Source organism: Schistocerca americana, chromosome 1, assembly GCF_021461395.2.
Source record: "Schistocerca americana isolate TAMUIC-IGC-003095 chromosome 1, iqSchAmer2.1, whole genome shotgun sequence".
In the NCBI taxonomy this organism is placed as follows: domain Eukaryota; kingdom Metazoa; phylum Arthropoda; class Insecta; order Orthoptera; family Acrididae; genus Schistocerca; species Schistocerca americana.
The window spans coordinates 863780881-863802402 of NC_060119.1; the positions used below are offsets into that span (position 1 = coordinate 863780881).

Genomic DNA, 21522 nt, shown 5'->3' on the forward strand with positions numbered 1-21522 from the left:
ATTGCTACTGACTTGCACTCACTTGAACCCGCCAAACGCAAGGTCTCCATTTGCTTCATTAATTCTACATGACGTAACTTATGCTGCGCATTCTCTTCTAACAATTTTAGAGACTTGCTCCGTCAGAGCAGCTATACTCAGTTCAGTACTAACGGATCTTGTTTCTGGCATGATTTGTGCAAATTACCAACAACTTAGTCTATACTGAATTAACTCCTCAGAACAATAACTACACTAGCTACTCAACTCCTTTGTCACAGTTGAGCACTACACACAGGAAGACAAACAAGACTCACAATGCACAACTAAACAAAATTAATCCTTCCGCCTTGTTATTGCCCAGTGACACTCTCTACAATTGTGCGCTGCATGACCAAACCGTCTACAAATTGAACATTCTACTGGTACAAACTTCATGCATGGCTCCCCATGCCCCATTAAATTACATACAGTTCATCTGACTGGTACCACGTACGTTTCCCAACAGTTTCCCTTAAACTCAGATAAATCTGCTGTTTCCGCAGGTCTCACAAAGTGCACTCCCAACAAAGAACGTGCATCCATAGTTATTAACAAAAATCGCCCCGTGCACTTACCACAAGGCTGTGTAGAGTCGACAGTTCTGACCGCAACTCTGTGGTGTCAGTCCTGCAGTAGCGGTGTCGACGACTCCAGATACCAGATCTGCAGGTCAGTGCTGTAGTGGGCGGTTCGAATATATCTGATACCAAATTCGTATGCGGTGGGCGCGAGGACTTCTAACACCAAATCTGTAGGCGCCCCGGTGGTCCCGGTCGCCTACGGTAAACTGGAAGCCGAGTGGTGACCTCTCCAGTTGTCAGGATGCTATGAAATGTCTGTGGACGTGTCAGAAACGCCAAAGAAACATTATTAATTCATGACACATTTATTCCTGTCGAGTACAACATGGCCCACGTAACACAGGCTGGCTGAGCTTCGTGATATCAATGTCCTTCCCTGAGTTCTCGCTGACTTGTAGCGATGACACCAGCTCCGGGCCGCACCAGTCTTGCTAGCGCAGCGCCGCGTGCTGTGATGTAGCGGAGGAATGTCCTTACTTCATACTTCAGCCGCGCGCTTGGCTGGTGGCGCCCGGCTGGCCGGTCGGCTCGCCAGTGGACAGCAGGAGGCTCCGGGTTGGAGTCCCGGCGCTGTCGGCACGAGAAGCATTCTCGTAGTGCGGAGTGTACTCTATCCCAACCCGTCTTCTTCCCTGCTCCTCCTGGTGGCTCGTCCGCGATGGACGGGCGGAACGGGCTGCAGTCCCCCAGCGTCATTGGCTCACCCGGTTGTGATGGCGGATGCACAGGGCCTAGGCCCCACACGATCTCGACGACGGCTCACTGATGTGGTCAGCATTGGCGGCGAGCGAGTCTGTCGCAATGTCTGCTAATCCGGGGTTGATGATTGACAGCAGCAGCAGAGAGGACCATAGCTGGTACTGTCCCCTCACATATGCTGCTGGATGGGCCGCCCTTACTGCAACATCTCGTTAATAAAGATTAACATGTCGATCACCGAGCTGAGCGCTACGCAGCAACTCAGTATGCATCTAACTGCGAGTGCCTTGTTGCTATCAAAGTTGGCGTATTTAAAGGAAGCACGAGCGACGTCCTGACGTCATGCTCGTTTGTAATGACTGCTTTTGTTCCACTTATACTGCTGATTCATCTGTCATACTCGCCCCTTAGGCGTTCTTGCTACAGAGTTACGTGTTGTTACAACAGACTTACGCGAAGTTGTGAAATGCAGTACAGCTGACGCTATACTTGTGTCTTGCACTCTACGAAAGTCTCCGTCCAACACAAACCCGCGTGCTAAGCAATTCTCTCTCGTCTGTTGTGTGTAACCAGGCCACTGCCCCTACGTGATGACACATTCCGATATATGTGCAATCCTCTTACCTCATGGCTAACCTACTGCCTCTGGCTCTGGGCATAGGCAACGAAACTTTGACAATATTCCACGTTTCCAACCCTTTACTATTCTGCAACACTACGATACTAAACTTTAAACTAATAAGTATACTGAAAATCTGATTACACCATCAGAATCGTCATGCAAATAATGGTAATGTACATGTTTATTTTTAAGGTATCATTATTCCTCTGGCTATTATTAATTTCTACGCAAGCTGTGTAATGTCTGCCATCTTGATTTCACAAAGTCCGCCATCTTTGGCACTCCGTGGCATACAAATCTGCTTCATTGGCACAAATCCCATTCCGTGACACTGCTTTAACATGGAACTGCCAGCCACGTGGTCAGCCAGGACCGCACGCTGGGGCTACCCTCCTTGCTCTGGCTAACATACGGCACCATGCGGTCGCTGAGGAGCCCCAGCTTGCACAGCGGCCTGTGCGGCCACGCCAACTCCGAACTTAGAATATTTTCAGGGCGCCACAACTCGCCCATTACCTAACAATGAGGATAAATTAAAACTAACAAACAAACCGTAGTAACAGAACCCAGTTAATGAAAATTTTATTACGTTTTAAAGCTTAAGCAGGGAAACAGCCTTGCCACAATGGTTGCACAGGTTCCCGTGGGATCACCAAAGTTAAGCGCTGTTGTGCATGGTCGGCACTTGGATGGATGACCATCCAGGCCACCATACGCTGTTGCCATTTTTTCGGGGTGCACTCAGCCTGATGATGCCAATTGAGGAGCTACTCGACCGAATAGTACCGGCTTCAGTCAAGAATACCATTTTAACGACCGGTAGAGTGGTGTGCTGACCCCACGCCCCTTCTATCCGCATCCTCCACTGAGGATGACACGGTGGTCGGATGGTCCCGGTAGGCCACTCGTGGCCTGAAGACTGAGTGCTTTTTTTCTTTTTCTTTCTTTCTCTTTTTTTTATTTATTTAAAAGCTTAAGAAATTTACTTTCATAGTATAAGTAAAGGATGGAATGTCAGCCATAGGTATAAGCTATCATGTTGCGTATATTGTTGTAACTCAATACTTGTATGAATTTGCATTGAAAACCAAACTCCATGTGGAGAAATGAGCTTTATAGACAAGCAATTTATACAATGTTTTGGACGGCTATATGTATGTTTCACCAACTGGGCCATCGAGTGTGGCGACATTAATATGCGTGTGCAATGAAATAATTTCTGAGTATTGAGGCTCACAATGCTTGATACATTAATAAATGAACTATAGTTGTTTGAGCCTGTACTTACCTTGTCAATGGATGCTGTTGGCCAGTGTTCTCTCCGTTGAAAATGCGAGTATGATGGGTAATAACAATAGCTGGGCTGTAAAAATGGAGATCTTCGGTCAAAGTGTCAGATTTTGAACAATAAGCACACACTCACTACACCCAGAATGAAGACAAACGTTACGGCAATTCTTCAATATGTAAAACTCAGGTGAAAGTGTGACACTAAATGTGAAATCAACATGAAGAAAACGAGTGCACGCACATGTGATGGTAGCCGTCATATCTGGCATTGCACTATCGCGAATTCCGGCAGTGAGGCTCAAGCAAAATGAATGTTATTAACAGCGTGCTAAATTCAAATATGTAATGGACTATCATATTATGTGTATAATCTTTTAATTTCTTGTAGAGAAGTTGACAAATAAAGGGCATTGAGCCCTATCGGCAACTGTGAATAGGTATATGATTAAAAAAAAAAAAAAAGACGGTACTTCCCCATACCATGTCTACGTACAGTGTGGGGGCAGTTGTGTAGGTACATTGTGAAAGACCCCCCAGGATTTTGTAAAGAGGGAAGGAGAGGGAAAGATGAAATGTGTGGGTTTTAAGGGAGAGGGTGAGGAGTCATTCCAATCCCGGGAGCGGAAAGACTTACCTTAGGGGGAAAAAAGGACAGGTATAAACTCGCAAACTCGCACACACACACACACACACACACACACACACACACACACACACACACGCACACACATACCCATCCGCACATATACAGACACAAGCAGACATGATATGTCTGCTTGTGTCTGTATATGTGTGGATCGATATGTGTGTGTGTGCGAGTGCATACCTGTCCTTTTTTCCCCCTAAGGTAAGTCTGTCCGCTCCCGGGATTGGAATGACTCCTTACCCTCTCCCTTAAAATCCACATCCTTTCGTCTTTCCCTCTCCTCCCCTCTTTCCTGACGAAGCAACCGTTGGTTGCAAAAGCTTGAAATTTTGTGTGTGTGTTTGTGTGTTTTTTTTATTGTGTTTATCTACCAGCGCTTTCCCATTTGGTATATATTTCTATATTCGGTTCGAGTACATTCTAGAAGTATCCACAAATGTCAAGTATCATTGTACTGGAATGTTCTGTTGCTGTATATACACTGAATGAGTTCTGGCCAGAGGCAGTTCGCTCCACGCTCTTGTATGTGCAAGTGCTGAATAAATCTTCGTTAAGTGAAGTTAGTGTTCGTCATTCGTCTAATTACACCTTCTTCTACGTGACATTATTCTGGTGAAGGCGCTGGGTATTGGAACTTGTGATAGCGCACATTATCGACGACACAGTGGTTCCCATCAGGCCACGACAGAGCCGCCGTTTACATGGCGATAAACCCGAGTTCGAGCCACATTCAACAGATCGCAATCTATCGGAGACGGAAGAAGAAGAGGACGTTACGATGACAGCAACTGTGTGCCACCACATGAGACATTATTGTGGGTTCTCTGGTGACGATGGCCAAGATCCAAACAAGTGGCTGAAGGTATATGAGCGCATAGCCAAATTTAACAAATGGGATGACACCTTGTGTTTGGCTAACGTATTTTTCTACTTGGAGGGCACCCAAGCAATGGTATGAGAACAATGAAGAGAAGTTCACAAACTGGGAAGTATTCCAGGTGGAACTGCGCAAATATTTTGGCGACTCACAACGACAGAAATGCAAGGCTGAAGATAAACTGAAGTGCAGGGCACAGCGTCCAGGAGAAACTACAGCATCCTACATTCAAGACGTCTTGGAGCAGTGTAAAAAAGTGGATCCTAGAATGCAGGAGGAAGATAAGGTTGCACATCTCATGAAGGGTAGTATTGCTAAGGACATGTATCAATCCCTACCCCTGAAGGAGGTTTCGACAGCAGACAACTTCATAAAATTGTGCCAGTATATCGAGACAATGCATCAAAAAAGAGTTACACGCAAGAAGTTTGAACGGCTTCCAAACGTCGTATCGATGTCTGTGATGGAGGAAGCAACTGATTTCACAAGTGTCCTTCGTCAGATAGTGAGAGAGGAAGTTCAGAAGGCACTTGGATTCCACGGTGAGCAAAAAATAAGAGACGCTTCAAGAGGTCATAAGGGAGGAAGTGGAACAGACATTGAACCCCATCTGTCGTCCTTCATTTCCCTTTAAGATGGTGAAAAAGTTGAGACCCAGGTGGACTTACGTTCCAACAATGCCGCATGAGGAACCTGTTTGGGCACCAAGGAAGACTGACATATGGAGGACCCAGGATAACCAACCAGTATGTTTCCACTGTGGACGACCGGGACATGAGAGACCGGGAGAAAGGCGGCGGATATTTGATGACGCCAGCGCCAGAAGACAGCAGACTGATCTCAGCCGACGCCAACTCTGGGATGACAAAGATGAACAAGAAGATGGGGGTGCACGACGACGTAGGTCACCATCACCGCAAGCTAGCCGCTGGAGAGGACGCTCCCCAACACGCCAATCAAGGTCTCCAACGCCGTTTAGAAGCTCCAGCCGATATCCTAGCCACCGCAACCTGGAAAACTAAAAGGTGTGAACTTCCGTGGAGGTGAGGCTGCCGAAGAGAAAAATCCTCCGCCATCGATCACTACAAAAATGATAGGAAACCTACGTCGATATCCTCTTGGATAGCCGACCAGCCCAAGCTCTTGTGGACTCTGGAGCACCATATTCAGTCATTTCGGAGAGGTACTGTCGCCAGTTGCAGAAAACCGTATTCCTCGACACTTAACATCTCTGCTGAAGGTGGCAAATGGGAACTATATGAAGCCTACACGAAGATGTACCATTCGTGTGGATATAAGTGGCCATACACAGCCCTTAGAAATCATCGTCTTACAAGAGTCAAGTCATGACGTCATTCTCAGATGGGACTTTTTGAAAGCTTCTCAGGCAATTATAGATTGTGGTTGCTCGAAGATAATGCTAGACAAGATGAGATACTGTGGACAGGAAGATGCGCATCCGAGTGTGTGGAGACTTTGTGTGTTGGATGAAGTGATCATTCCTGCAGTCAGCGCTAGAAAGGTAACTGTCACGTGTCATGCCATGGATCTTGTAGTGGAATGTAAGAGAAGCATACCACTGAAGAATAACTGGGTCATCCCAGCCTCTGTCGTCTCGTTTAAGAATGGATTCGGTGAATTGTGGATAGTTAACTGTCGCTGAGAACTGCAGATCCTTCCAAGACACATGTGGGTAGCAAACGCTGAGCTGTTAATTGAAGAACAGTTGAGCATCACAGAAACCTCCCATGCCGAGTCTGTGGGTGAAATTAGCACTACCACTACGAGACAAGATCTTCTAGCGCGACTACCATCAGATCTCACTAAGGAACAACAGAAGAAGCTACTTGCCATTCTTCAAGAGTTCTTTGAATGCTTCAATCCACAGGTGAAGAGCAAATTAGACAAATCGACAGTGAAGCACCGAATTAGCACTGGAGACCACAAACCAATAAGCCAGAGAGCATACCGTGTGACAGCATCAAAACGTCGAATAATTCGCAACAAGGTGGAGAAAATGATGAAGAATGACATCATTCAGCCTTCGCAGAGCCCATGGTCGTCACCAGTGGTCCTCATCAGGAAGAAGGATGGCAATTGGCGCTTTTGTGTTAGTTACAGGAAGCTTAATAAGATAATGGACTTTTACCCTCTTTCACGACGATACATTAGATTGGCTGAAGGGGGCTAAGTTTTTCTCAACCATGGACATGTACTCAGGATACTGGTAGATTGAAATAGATATGGCTGATCGTGACAAAACTGCATTCATCACCCCTGATGGCCCATATAAGTTTAAGGTAACGCCGTTTGGTTTATGTAATGCACCAGCAACTTTTGAACGGATGATGTATAATGTTCTCAGAGACATTTGATGAACATATAAAAATACTGAGGGCCGTTCTTAAGTGTCTCCAACAAGGTGGACTGGAACTTAATCCCAGAAAGTGTCCCTTAGGAGCAAAAGAAATCGAAATACTTGGACACCTTGTGTCAAACGAAGGTGTGCGGCCAGACCCAGAAAAAGTGAGATCTATAACGGAATTTCCTATTCCTAAAAGTATTAGAGCTGTGAGAAGCTTCCTCGGATTATGTCCTTATTACTGTCGTTTTATCAAAGACTTTTGTATCAAAGCCAGGCCACTCCAAGAGTTGTTAAAAGCTGATGCTAAATTTATCTGAGACGATGCTCAACAAGATTCTTTCGATGTGCTGCGAAAAGCTCTGGCGACTGACCTTGTACTTGGTCTGTATGATGAGAGAGCACCTACAGAGATACACACAGATGCCAGCGGGCATGGGATCGGTGCTGTTCTGGTGCAAATTTCGGATGGAAAAGAGATGGTTATAGCCTATGCTTCTAGGACACTTAAAAAAGCCAAAAGAAACTACCCAGCTTTAGAAAGAGAATGTCTTGCTATGATCTGGGCCATGTGCAAATTTCGACAGTATCTCTATGCAAGACCATTCACAGTTGTTACAGGCTATCATTCACTTTGTTGGTTGACAGGTCTTAAGGATCCAACAGGACGACTCACCAGGTGGGTGGGCACTAGTTCTTCAAGAGTATGGCATTACCATAGTGTATAAAAGTGGAAGAAAACACCAATTTGCTGACTGTCTCTCAAGAAACCCTGTGCAAGACCATCAAGACTTTAACGATGGTAGTGACTGTCTCGCTGCACTCCATGACTCCTCTGCTGAGCAGAAGGACGCAAATATATCTCAAATTATACTTTCCTTAAATCGGTCTGGTGTTACTTATGATGAAGATTTCAACGACAAAAGATCAGAGATACAGTCCATGTCCTTAGAATGAAGCCCTATTAGGATCCTGCAACTCAGGGTAAATTCAAGGCTCCGGCGACAGGCAACAAGCGGAAAGGTGACAAAGAGTGTAGCGGCAAAAGAAGTTCTAAGAAGATCACCCCCAGGGTGAGAATCGGTCATCAGGAGTCTGAGTATGCAGGGCCGATGACTCATTCCCGGACTGGACGACGTAATACCGAGACGCTGTTCACTTAAGGAGGGAACAATGTCGCAGAAGACACTGAGTCTCCATGGTGGAGTGGCTATGATACTAACACAAACACACACACAAAATTCAAGCTATTGCAACCAACGGTTGCTTCGTCAGGAAAGAGGGAAGGAGAGGGAAAGACGAAAAGATGTGGATTTTAAGGGAGAGGGTAAGGAGTCATTCCAATGCCGGGAGCGGAAAGACTTACCTTAAGGAGAAAAAAGGACGGGTATACACTCGCACACGCACACATATCCATCCACACATATACAGACACAAGCAGACATATTCAAAGGCAAAGAGTTTGGGCAGAGATATCAGTCGAGGCGGAAGTGCAGAGGCAAAGATGATGTTGAATGACAGGTGTGGTATGAGTGGCGGCAACTTGAAATTAGCGGAGATTGTGGCCTGGTGGATAACAGGAAGAGAGGATATATTGAAGGGCAAGTTCCCATCTCCGGAGTTCGGATAGGTTGGTGTTGGTGGGAAGTATCCAGATAACCCGGACGGTGTAACACTGTGCCAAGATGTGCTGGCCGTGCACCAAGGCATGTTTAGCCACACGGTGATCCTCATTACCAACAAACACTGTCTGCCTGTGTCCATTCATGTGAATGGACAGTTTGTTGTTGGTCATTCCCACATAGAATGCGTCACAGTGTAGGCAGGTCAGTTGGTGAACCACGTGGGTGCTTTCACACGTGGCTCTGCCTTTGATCGTGTACACCTTCTGGGTTACAGGACTGGAGTAGGTGGTGGTGGGAGGGTGCATGGGACAGGTTTTACACAGGGGGCAGTTACAAGGGCAGGAGCCAGAGGGTAGGGAACATGGTTGGGGATTTCATAGGGATGAACTAAGAGGATAAGAAGGTTAGGTGGATGGCGGAAAGATGCTCTTGGTGGAGTGGGGAGGATTTCATGAAGGATGGATCTCATTTCAGGGCAGGATTTGAGGAAGTCGTATCCCTGCTGGAGAGCCACATTCAGAGTCTGATCCAGTCCCGGAAAGTATCCTGTCACAAGTGGGGCACTTTTGTGGTTCTTCTGTGGGAGGTTCTGGGTTTGAGGGGATGAGGAAAAGGCTCTGGTTATTTGCTTATGTACCAGGTCGGGAGGGTAGTTGCGGGATGCGACCAACAACAAACTGTCCATTCACATGAATGGACACAGGCAGACAGTGTTTGTTGGTAATGAGGATCACCGTGTGGCTAAACATGCCTTGGTGCACGGCCAGCACATCTTGGCACAGTGTTACACCGTCCGGGTTATCTGGATACTTCCCACCAACACCAACCTATCCGAACTCCGGAGATGGGAACTTGCCCTTCAATATATCCTGTTATCCACCAGGCCTCAATCTCCGCTAATCTCAAGTTGCCGCCACTCATACTTCACCTGTCATTCAACATCATCTTTGCCTCTGCACTTCCACCTCGACTGACATCTCTGCCCAAACTCTTTGCCTTTGAATATGTCTGCTTGTGTCTGTATATATGTGGATGGATATGTGTGTGTGCGCGCGCGAGTGTATACCCGTCCTTTTTTCCCCCTAAGGTAAGTCTTTCCGCTCCCGGCATTGGAATGACTCCTTACCCTCTCCCTTAAAACCCACATTCTTTCGTCTTTCCCTCTCCTTCCCTCTTTCCTGACGAAGCAACCGTTGGTTGCGAAAGCTTGAATTTTGTGTGTGTGTTTGTGTGTCTATCGACCTGCCAGTGCTTTCGTTTAGTAAGTCACATCATCTTTGTTTTTTATATATATATATATATATATATATATATATATATATATATATATATATATATATATATATATATATATATATATCAGCAAGAAAGCGGACATGAAGATCTAAAATCTGAGTATTAAATTCTACTGCTGAATTTACATCACCCAAGAACCTTATTGACATTTTCATTCTTATTAATTTCATTCTAAATTTTTGTTACAAGCATATCCGTGTTCTGTACCTGTTCTCTACCTGGTGGTGGAACCTTTTTTATTACCTATTTCTGGTGAGGCTACTCAATGAGTTTTCTAAGTGAACATTACTATTTTGCAGTTTCAGATAGTTATATTTCCTCACATTCCCTGCAGTAATGTTACACGATGGTTGGGACAAAACTATTTGTGACTGGTAAGTTGACCACACTTGGATCACTATTCATCAGTCTGTTTATAAATAATACTGAGGTCAATGAGAAGATACAAAAAACACTGTTTGCTGGAATGTAGAAAATGATCTAGAAACACTTGAAAAAAGTACATTTATTTTAATAAATAACACAATACAGTCACTCATACAGAAAGAATTAATTATAAATCTTAAAAAAGACCATGTTAATGGTGTTCACTAATGATGAAAAGGAAAATCTTTTACATACATTCATAGATGAAATAAAACTGGAAGAAGTTACCATTGTAAAGTTTTTGGGAATTATATTAGCCTATATGCTCAAACCAAAACAATATACAGATAATATCTCCTCTAAATTAAGCAATGTAATATTTATTAAGATGATGAATGCACATCATGATTATAATACGTTCCGTGTACAATGTACCCATGGCCTTGTAGAATCCTGCTTACAGCATTAAAACATTGTATGTGAAAGCAACACCAGCAGTAATAAACAAAATTGTGATGCAAAGAAATACTATGAGGACCATTCTGAATAAAAGACTAAGACTCACTCTGAACTGCGATCCAAAATCTAAAAGTATTGACATATCATATGATACAATAGAAAAATCAGCTGAGAAATATGACAGACAAAATTATTGAAAAGACATCCTCAGTTTTCAGAAGTGCAGCTAGTAAAGTTTCTATGCAAGAGTCTGTGGGACAGTATGAGTGATAAGGCATGATAGAAACTTCTGAAAAAGACTATTTAGTGCAAAAGAAATTTTACAGTGTAGAGGAGTATATCTACAACTACATCTTTACTCTGTGAACCACTGTGAAGTGCATGACAAAGTGTACCACTTAGGAGGGTTTCTTCCCGCTCCATTCATTTATGGAGTGCAGGACAAGCGAATGTTTAAATGACTCTGTATGAGCTGTAATTAATCTAATAATCTTCTCACAATCCCTATGTGAGTGATACATAGGAAGTTGTTGTATATTCCTAGAGTAATAATTTTAAGCTGCTGCTTGAAACTCTGTAAATAGGCTATCCCAGGATAGCTTATGTCTATCTTCAAAAGTCTGCTAATTCAATTTCTTCAGCATCTCCGTGACACTCTTCCACAGGTCAAACAAATCAATGACCATTCGTGCTGCTCATCTCTGTATACTTTCATTATCCCCTGTTAGTCCTACCTGATATGGGTTCCGCAAACTTGAGCAATATTCTAGAATGGGTTGCAGGAGTGATTTGCAAGCAATCTTCTTTGAAGACTGCTCGCAGTTTCCCCTGTATTCTATCAGTAAAACAAGGTCTACCAGCAGCTTTACCCATGACTGAGTCTATGTGAAGTGTACAGTTTTATATTTCTGAAGATTTAAAGCAAGTTGCCAATCTTTGCACCTTTTTAGCAATAATCAGCTGGTTCTCACACCACTGAAACTAATACTTATTTTACTTACCTTTTCAGTGGTACGAGGATTAAATTGGGGCTACTCTCATGGGTTTTCCTGTGTAAAAGAACATTTGAAAACAGAGTTAAGCATTTCAGCTTTTGCTTAGCTACCTTCAGTTTCATTTCCTGTTTCGTTTGTGAGTGACTAGACACTTTTTTTGGTGCCACTAATAGCCTTTATTAAGACCAGAATTTCTTTGGGTTTTTAGAAAGATCATTTGACAATATTCTGCTACTGTAGTCACTGAAGGCTTCATGGATTGTTCTGTTGAAAGCCAAAACCATTTCATTAAGCATCTCTCTGCCTGTTATGCAGTAATATCTGTTTCTTTTAGAAGTTTCTTTACAGTGACTGTATACCATGGAGGGTTCCTGCTATTATGAACTTTTCTAGTGGATACATATCCACCCAGTGCATGGTCAATCTACATGCTTCTGCCCTAAGCTGAAATTTTTAAAGTTCCTCATTATGACACTACTGCTTTTTTATCTGCTTTATTGAATGCATATTTTTCTACTTGATTCAGTTGTCCTCTGTGCTTTGGTAATAATTCTTGTCACAGCCATATCATGGTCACTGATACCAGTTTCAATGTGAACATCCTCAAAAAGTCAGGTCTATTTGTTGCCATTAGATCCAATATATTTCCATCATGAGTAGGGTTCCAAATTATCTGTTCTAGACAGTTTTCATAGACTGTATTTGGTAATGTTTCACAGGATGCCTTGTCATGCCCACCACTAACAAAACTATAATTTCTCCAATTGAATGTTGGATGATTAAAGTCTTCACTGTTGATTACAGTATGCTTGGAGAACTGAATCTGAGTGGTGATAAATGGCTCCAATTACAATTTTATGCCCAGCCCTGATGCTGAGTCTTGCCCAAACAGTCTCACTTGCAGATTCAATATCTATATCTAAGGATATTGAGTTTCTCGTCTGCTACAACTTCCATTTCCCATTACCCTATTCTTTTGATATACACTTAAATTTTCCCCAAAAATCTCACTGTTATCGGTTTCATATTTATATGCAAAAAATGGGGTGCCATATACAAGTAAATAATGGGAATGTTTTATTATCTGTGAGCATGAAGAGTCACCTTTGTGGAAGAGTGTCTGAATGTAATACTGAGACTTATGAATCTACAGATAAATGAATAGAACATTACTATTGCATTAACAGTTTTTTTTCTGTTAAATTCTAATGTGTGGTTAAACATATTATGGTACTATATCCAACTGATTTGTCTTATATTATGAGTTCACAGTCTGTAATTAATATAGTCAAGTGAGACCAAGTAAGAATCTACTGATTAATGAGTGAATTAGTGACATGTTGTAAAGACATGGAACAGATCAGTTTAAAGGTTAATTAACACAATTAGTATTTACTTTTTCCATGGGGTTACAGATACATTTACATAAATGAAGAAAATAGTTTAGTACAAGAGTCATTCGGAAAGTAAAGAACTTTACATTTTGACATATGACCACACCGCCATGCAAGGGCTGAAAACTGACCACTGACCTGGGTACTCATCTGCTTCATTCTGATGGCAGCTACAATCCAATACGTTTGCTTACTGCTTAGCTGTGGGACTTTCAAAAGGGGGACAAAACTGACAATCCCTCCAATATGAAGTGGACAGTGTTATCCACTTTTTAAATGCACAAAATATCCAATCCACTGAAATTTATAAACAGATAACTGAGGTTTATTGTAGTGTGATGAATGAAGTGTCAGATCAGAAGTGGTGTATCACGTTTAAAGGCAGACCAAAGAATGAAGATTGCTCACACTGGTTCTTAGTGGTGGCTGATGGACTCAAAGCAAGTATTGAAACAAAAATCTAAGCATATAGGCATTTCACAATTGGTGGACTGCACTCATTCTTTCCAGACATTTTAAAAGCTGTGTTGCACAAGATTGTTCAGGTAGGTGTGGTCTATAAAAAAGTGTGTGCCACGTGGGTTCCTCGAATTTTGTCAGGCCGAATGAATAGCAACTACACTAATATTTCTCAGTCACTATGAAAAGTGATGGTGATAAATTTTTGAATCTCATCGTCACTGGTGATGAGACTTGGATATCATATATCACACCAGAAATAAAGTGCAAGTCAATGGAATGGCATAGTTCACAATCCCCAACAAAACCGAAAAAAGCAAAAATAATTTTGGGCACCAGAAAGATTGTGGCTATGCTGGTTTGCAATCACACAGGTATCGTGCTCATCAACTACAAGCCTAGAGGTGAGACCATAAATGCAAAACCCTACTGTCACATACATCAATGACTTCGCTGTGCCATTAAAAACAAGCAGCACAGAATGTTAATCAGTGGAATCAACCACCTTCATGATAAAGCATGTCTGCATGCACCAGGAGTGCCACAGGACTTGCTGCAGTGGTTTCAGTGGGATATGTTTCAATGTCCACCATACAGTCTGGACTTAGCCCCAAGTGAGTATCACTTTTGAATGGGCAATGCTATGGAAGTGGTGATGAACTTAAAGAAGTCCTTAATCAGTGGTTCAACAACTTAGTGGCAACTAAGTATGAAGAAGGCATAGAAAATCTGGTAAAACAGTACAACTAGTGCCTAAATTTACTACATAGAAAAGTAGCTTGGGTATCAAATTGTGTATAAAATACAGTTTCATTTAATTATATCCAAAAAAAATTATGTAGGAAAAGAATGTTCTTTACTTTCTGAACGCCCTTTGTCACATTAGTAATTATGTAGGCCCTACTTCTTATGCACTAAGTAAGTGAGAAATACAATAAGTTTCCTGGAAGAAATTTTTTAGGACTTCTTCTAAGTTTAGCTTCTCTCTTTGTGAGCCTTTTTTATCATCAGATAAATGATCAAATATTTTGGCAGCAACATCCTTCAACTATTTTTGAGCTGGTCAGCTTTATCGAAGTGTAATGATGATCTTTCTTTAGTATTTAAATGAAAGACAACATTATTCTTTTGGAACTGTAATGAACTATTGATACTTACTGAGAAACAGTATTTCAGATGCCTAAAGTATGAACATAGCTGAAGAGAGACGCTGAAAAGCGTGAAAAGCAGTAGCATTTTTCAAAGTAGCTCCTTTTCTGCTACTGTAAGATATTAACTGGCCTTGTTCCAAATCCAGTTGGCTTCATGCTTGCTAAGGACTATGCAGAGTTCAATGTGTAAATACATTTCGTATTTTGAGTGAAGCTAACAAATCTTATCATTCATGCAGATGGCTCCATGGATGGAAGATACAGCAGCCAACTACAGCAGCTTCAATGGAACTGATACAGACAGAAACTGCACTGATGATGATTCTGCCAGTGCAATACGGCTGCATGAGTTCCACATCATAAAGGCTGTAGTTCTAGTAACTGTCACTGTCATCATCTTGCTCTCTGTATGCAAAATGGTCTTCCAGCTCTTTGTCCGGTATGCTGTCAAGCAGGACAAATGCTAGCAGCTACAGGTAAGAGCCCATAAGTTCTGTTGTAGCTGACACCCTCTGATATTTCCTAAAACCTGAAAACAAACTTACATGAATATCGACTGCCAGTTACTTCGTTCCATACAGAAAATTTAGCGCACAAGTTAGGTAAAATCTTTTCAGTGGACTATATGAAGAAGAAATCAATTGAAATATCCAGATTCCTTCACAACTTACTTTATTATAGTGCCATTAATATTAAAATAATTATTTCCGCATATTTGAAACTTGTCACTCTATTCATGCATTTTGATAAATGGTAATCGGTGAATTTCTCTGAGAAATGCCATATTTTTGTTGCTAACGTTTCTAAAAGAGCTATAATTAAAAATGATCATTTAAACAACTTTATGAAAAATGTCGATATTTCTGTAAATTAATTCATTTTAGAAAACAGCTGTAAACTTGAAACTTTTCTATGATGTATAAAACTCATGGAGAAGCCCCAGCTGCTGTGTAGTCCAGCATCATACAAAGAAAGAGTGAGTATTACAGATCAATACATGACACTTAATTACAATTTGATTTTGTTCCATAGTGTAGCAAAAGTACGTTTCATTTATTCTGTTTTTCAGTCATTATACATTGATTCCTTTAACAATTTATCTGCTACTTATTTGTAGCTATTCTCCTCTGTTCCTCTCGTAACAGTTTGGGCCTATTGCATAATTAATTGACAAGTCAATAAAACTAACTGGCAAATTTATACATTTAACATTAAGTTTAGCCGTCTGGACCCACTGATGTATTGCGTAGGTAAAGGGCCACCAGATAAGGAGGAAGGGGGGTATTATTTTTAATAACCCCCCCCCCCCCCCCCCCCCGTGCCATCCACATTAGTTAAATTAAAAAATGTGAACCAGTAAGGTTCAGAGCCTTTGAATATAGGTTTTGTGTGTAGACATGCCATGTCATGCAAGTAGATGATTTTCTCCCTGTCATCATCCTGGCACCGCAAGTTTCCTAACCTTAATGCAGGATGTCTCACTGCCATTTCAGACCAGAAACCATCTTCACTGACACACTGGTAAAGTGGGCTACAAGAACTACTGTCTCTTGTGTAGGCCCACTGCTGTGCTGTGTCAGAGTCCATAAAACCATAGGAAGATGCTCTCCAGGTCCCATTCCATTGCAAGCCTTAGAAGGTAACACTTTGTTACAGAGATGTGTGAAAGTTGCGCCCACAATTATTTGACATGAACTGGCTCCCATGAAATCAGAAACAATCTTGTGTAAATTAAGATTAATAAGTGGCTGTGTCACAATAGTATGCTCATGGTTACTTTGCTCACCTTTATTACACAATTATGTGGCTTGCACTATGAGCTACCAGTATCACACATTCAAAAATGCTGATGTGGTAAGAATTATTGTGCTGCCCCCATTTGTGTCTGTATCCGATACTTGTCACGGCAAACTACATTCTCTCTTGATATTTAAATCCAATAGTCCATCTCATTTCAATAAATACTATTTTCTATGGACTGAATGATTTCATAATCTTGTTTTGTAGTATTTGTCATGTCATTAACCTTTCTTACTGAAGAACAGTGTACAGGTGAGTATTCCAAAATTTGTTCCATAGTGTAGCAACACAACCTCACATTTAATCTGTGTTTGCTGATCACTGTAGACTGACTCTTTGTCTGTTACTTTTTCATAGCTATTTTCCCCTGCCCTATTTTAATATTATTTATTTGGGCAATAGAAATATCTGAAGTATGAGAAGGAGGCTGATGGTCCCACAGTCAGCGGACAGAAGATTTGCAGGTAGGAATTCTTTTACTTGCTTACAAGGAAATTGTAACAGCCAGGACAGTTGATTAATTTATTTAATTTACATCTCCTTAGAATAATCATTAACACTGCAAGGATACTGATCCACAGCACACTACTTTTGAAAGGTGAAGTTTTGCTATTGTTGAAGAAAGAATTTAAATGAGGAAATAAATCTAAAAAAACAAAAAATAAAAGAATAATGAAACCAAAATTGTGGAACTGAGTGCATTGTTTTCTCAATAAGTTAGCCAGTAAAATCAACCAATTTATTTCAGTAGCTCTCTGACAATTCTCATTTGAAAATTCACAATTATTTCATTCTGCAACAGTTATTATGATTGTCAAAGACTATCAGCTGATGTAACTAGTCTTTATTCCATGTAACATACATCTATATAAACAAAATCTCAAAATCAAATAGCATACCATAGTTCAAAAATAACAACTACAATTTTACAGAAAGGAGCAATTTAGGATGTCACAGTTTAACAACAATATCCCATTGACTTATTTAAATATGTCTGTGTTAGATCTTTTGTGTGTTAATTCTTCTTACTTGGGATTCAAAAATTTCATCAGATAAGTGGTTGAACATAGTTGCAGCTGCATGGCATCATTTGCTGAGATCTATCTACTGTACAGTGTGAGAGAGTTAGTAATACAGAGAACATATATGCATATCTTTATAAATGATCATATTCATCACTAAGATACTGAGAATCAAACAAAGAAAATGTCCACAGATGAAAAATTAAGGACGGATATCACAGGTTACAACTCAGTCTTGTATGAAAATGGACTAAAAAAATAATATGCTGAATTATAATCAGATCTTCTTGTGAATACTGTAGAAACACTTGGATGTAGAATTTAATAATCCATGTTTATTTACTTCAGTTATCCACTTCATGTACCTGGCCATTATATGAAAGAAACTACAGTTCAACAATAATGCATATTAAAATATAAAAAAGTATTTATATCTACTGTATGATATTTTGTGTGTGCTTAAAGCAGTGTTTTAATTTCAGGAATTAATATATTGGTTTCTGATAACAGAAGCATGACTGCAACCAATGTGCCTTCACATTACCATCACAAAATCATTGTTAGTGGAATGGCACAAGTGAAACCCAAGACTTACACACCTTAAATGCAAAGCTAGTTGCATTGTGATATGGCTTAACAGTTTCTGCAGACTCTAGAATTTTGGAAATGACTGATCAGAATGTTTCTCAATATTTCCAATAAACTATTAAACAATTTATATACAACTGTTAGCTGTATTGTCAGGTAAAAGACTCATTCTGCAATGCAACAGTGTAATTGTTTGTAGACTGAAGCAACACTATAGCTTTTTTGACTGTTTACATTAAAACTCAAAGAAAAAAGACATAGACTCTAAGATGTTAATAAAAGTTATTAATTTTTTGGTATCATATTTCTCATTTTCTGATTTTTAACATTGAAAATGCTTACTTTGTGTTTGCCACTGCATTTGCAATTTAAACACACTTACAGTGTCAATCACTGCAAAAATTGAAATCATGTTTAAGATTCAGCACAAATAATTATGTAAAATTTCAATGCCTACTATCTCCAGTTAAATGCCCTTGTCCTTATATTCAGTTTGAAAGATTAATTACTGGTAAAGAAAATAAGATGGATAAAATTAAATGTATAGAACATATGCTGTGCATTAATTGAACTCATAGTAAAGTTATAAGCTTATCAAATGTGACTTTTAAAAATATTCAAATTATGTGGAGTTACAGTTAAGTGTTAAAATTTTAATTCAGGACCAATTGGTTCTGGCTTCTCCATCTGTCTTTCTGTGCACCTTCCACTCCATTCTATTTTCATCACACACACACACACACACACACACACACACACACACACACACACACACACAGAGAGAGAGAGAGAGAGAGAGAGAGAGAGAGAGAGAGAGAAATTATTTAACTGTTACAGACCAATAAAGTTCATATCAATTCCAGACAAAAATATATGCATTTTCTGGAAAAGACATTTCTTTCCTAAAACAGTACATAAAATTTCACAATATAATGTGTATAACTAGTGACAGTCACCAAAAATGTTAGATGTCTGGTTTAAAAAATATCACAGATGGCTCATTAGTAACCACCACGAGCAGGTTTCCACATTCACAGTGCTGCCCTTCAGTGGACCACCTCAAATTATCGATTACTACACTCACAATACAAGTCATGCAAGTCATATATTCATTCTTCTATGCTTTATCACACTTGTCAAGGATGACTAGTTGGCACCTCTGTAACTGGATGAGTAATCAGGGCCAGTTTATTGGAGGTATTCTGCTGACCCAGTGGTTCAAGTTCTGGACCTGGTCGAGACAGATCATAAACAAACCTGCGCAGTCTTCGGATTGCTATTAAGATGATCAGGGGGACAGGAGTCAGTACTGCCACTGCTACAGGCACCACTGTAAAAGAAATATTCACTGACTGAAAAAAATCTGATAGTTTTATAACTTTTCATTTACTAGTGGCAGTTTGGAAAGGCATTTATGTTATAGAACCACTAGTCTAAAATATGTCACTTACATTTACACAACACCGCTCTTTAATAACACTGTCCAGACAAAGTTAAAACATATAAACTATGCCAAAACACAAGCTTTATAAGAGAGACTTTTTCAAGTAATGTTGTACAAGGTGGCCACAATAAAACTGGTGCAAAAATAGTCTGTAAATCTGAAATGAAAAAAAAACTGCTCTTAGATAATAAACTGGGAAACTGTTCTTGACAGAAAATATTGGAAACAGTCTTCTTTGATAATGAAGCAGTGCTGTTTGTCAAACTTTGAGACACGTGTAGCAGCTCTTTCACTGTGTGGCAGTTTGTACACATTTGACCCTTTAATATTTCCTACAATGAAAAATCAAAGGAAGATAGCTAATGTAACCTCAGAGGTTGTCCTATCTTCACCAAACACATCATGAACTTGTGTCAAGTAAAGGTTTTGCTGTTGCACCATCTTACTGAAAGCACCCAAACACTTGTTCATCTTCCTTATATTATGTTGTCACAAAATATCAGAAACATTTTTGGCTCAGTTTTATTTTGGTCACTCTGCACATAGTGATGAGTAAAAAGATATATTAATGTCGAGATCCAGTCACATGATCATACTGTACTCCCTAATTTATTTTTGTTTTGCTAGTGAATATGGTTAAACACAGCCAGTTTCAACAAAGAGAAGCACTGTTGTTCCCATACTTTCCCCCCATCTTTATACAATGGCTCTGTGGTATATGTAATAATATTTAATATTATTAAGAGTTAATATATCTATGCAGTACAGGATAAGAGTAAAAGGAATGGATTCACAATCTGTCACTTTTGAATTAATGGTTTTCTTCTACTGCAAGTAGGATTATTGTTTTCAATTTTATGAGACACTATATGTGCAGTGTACAATGGATTCCTATCTGCTGAAGTAGGTTAATGTGAGTGCCAATTTGTATATTTATGTCTTCCTCCTGGAATATGAAGTATGGATGTCTGTAAATACAAATAGTTGTCATCTCACTGTGTGATGATATTTATGTAATGTATTTCTCTGGCAATGTTCTGAAATTAGATAGATACCTGTAGTAAGGTCTGCTTCAGGTTGACCCAACGAGAATCTGAGCATGAAGATGGCAATGCCTGTATTTTGTACTCCAGTCTCAATTGCAATTGCTATTATGTCCTCTGATGGCTGTCGGAAAGCTCTGGCAGCCAGAAATCCAGAGAAAAATCCTATCCAAGGAAGACCCATACCGGCCAACAGTATCTAAAATTGAGCAAATAATCAGTAATAATACAGTCATCAGTTCTTGTGTTTTTACAGATCCACAGAAAGCATTAGATAATTCAAGCCAAATACAAGTATGCAGATAGATACATTACAGTTCTTTCTTAATTTAGATGTCATAACATTAGTGTGCAGATGTTGCACTATCTCGATTTAGAATCTTTCAAATGACTGTGGGAATGGTATAAAACAGATTACCTTAATAACTTGTAAGGCCATGGGGTTGGATTATGGCACCAATGAGCCCACCTTGATGCTGGCAATGAACATTGCAAACTGTGTCTGGCACACAATGAGATGGAGATGTGGAATGGAAGGGGGTGAGGAGGGGGGTCCTTAGTGTAGGAGATAGATTGGAGAAAAAGGGAGACTACAGATAAAACACTGTGGATGTATATTAGAGTAGTGAATGGGAAGCATGATGACAGGGATGAAGATGGGCATGTGACAATGAGTTAGTGAAGATTGAGCCCAGGAGAATTGTGGGATTAAGATATGTACAGTTACAGTAATTCCCATCTTCATAATTCTGAGAAGTTGGTATTAGGGGAGGGTGGAGGAT

The 21522-nt window shown here is 40.4% G+C and overlaps 1 protein-coding gene across 1 annotated transcript in view; it reads right to left on the reverse strand.

The window, feature by feature from the left end:
• Nucleotides 1-17368: 17368 nt before the first annotated feature.
• LOC124613857 (ileal sodium/bile acid cotransporter-like) overlaps nucleotides 17369-21522 on the reverse strand; it is a 200767-nt gene continuing 196613 nt past the window's right edge. Inside the window, exons 6-7 of the mRNA XM_047142586.1 lie at nucleotides 20753-20939; nucleotides 17369-19583 (exon numbers count right to left, since the gene is read on the reverse strand). Coding sequence (XP_046998542.1) covers nucleotides 19390-19583; nucleotides 20753-20939 — 381 coding nt within the window. The 3' untranslated portion in view covers nucleotides 17369-19389. The remainder of the gene's footprint in view (nucleotides 19584-20752; nucleotides 20940-21522) is intronic.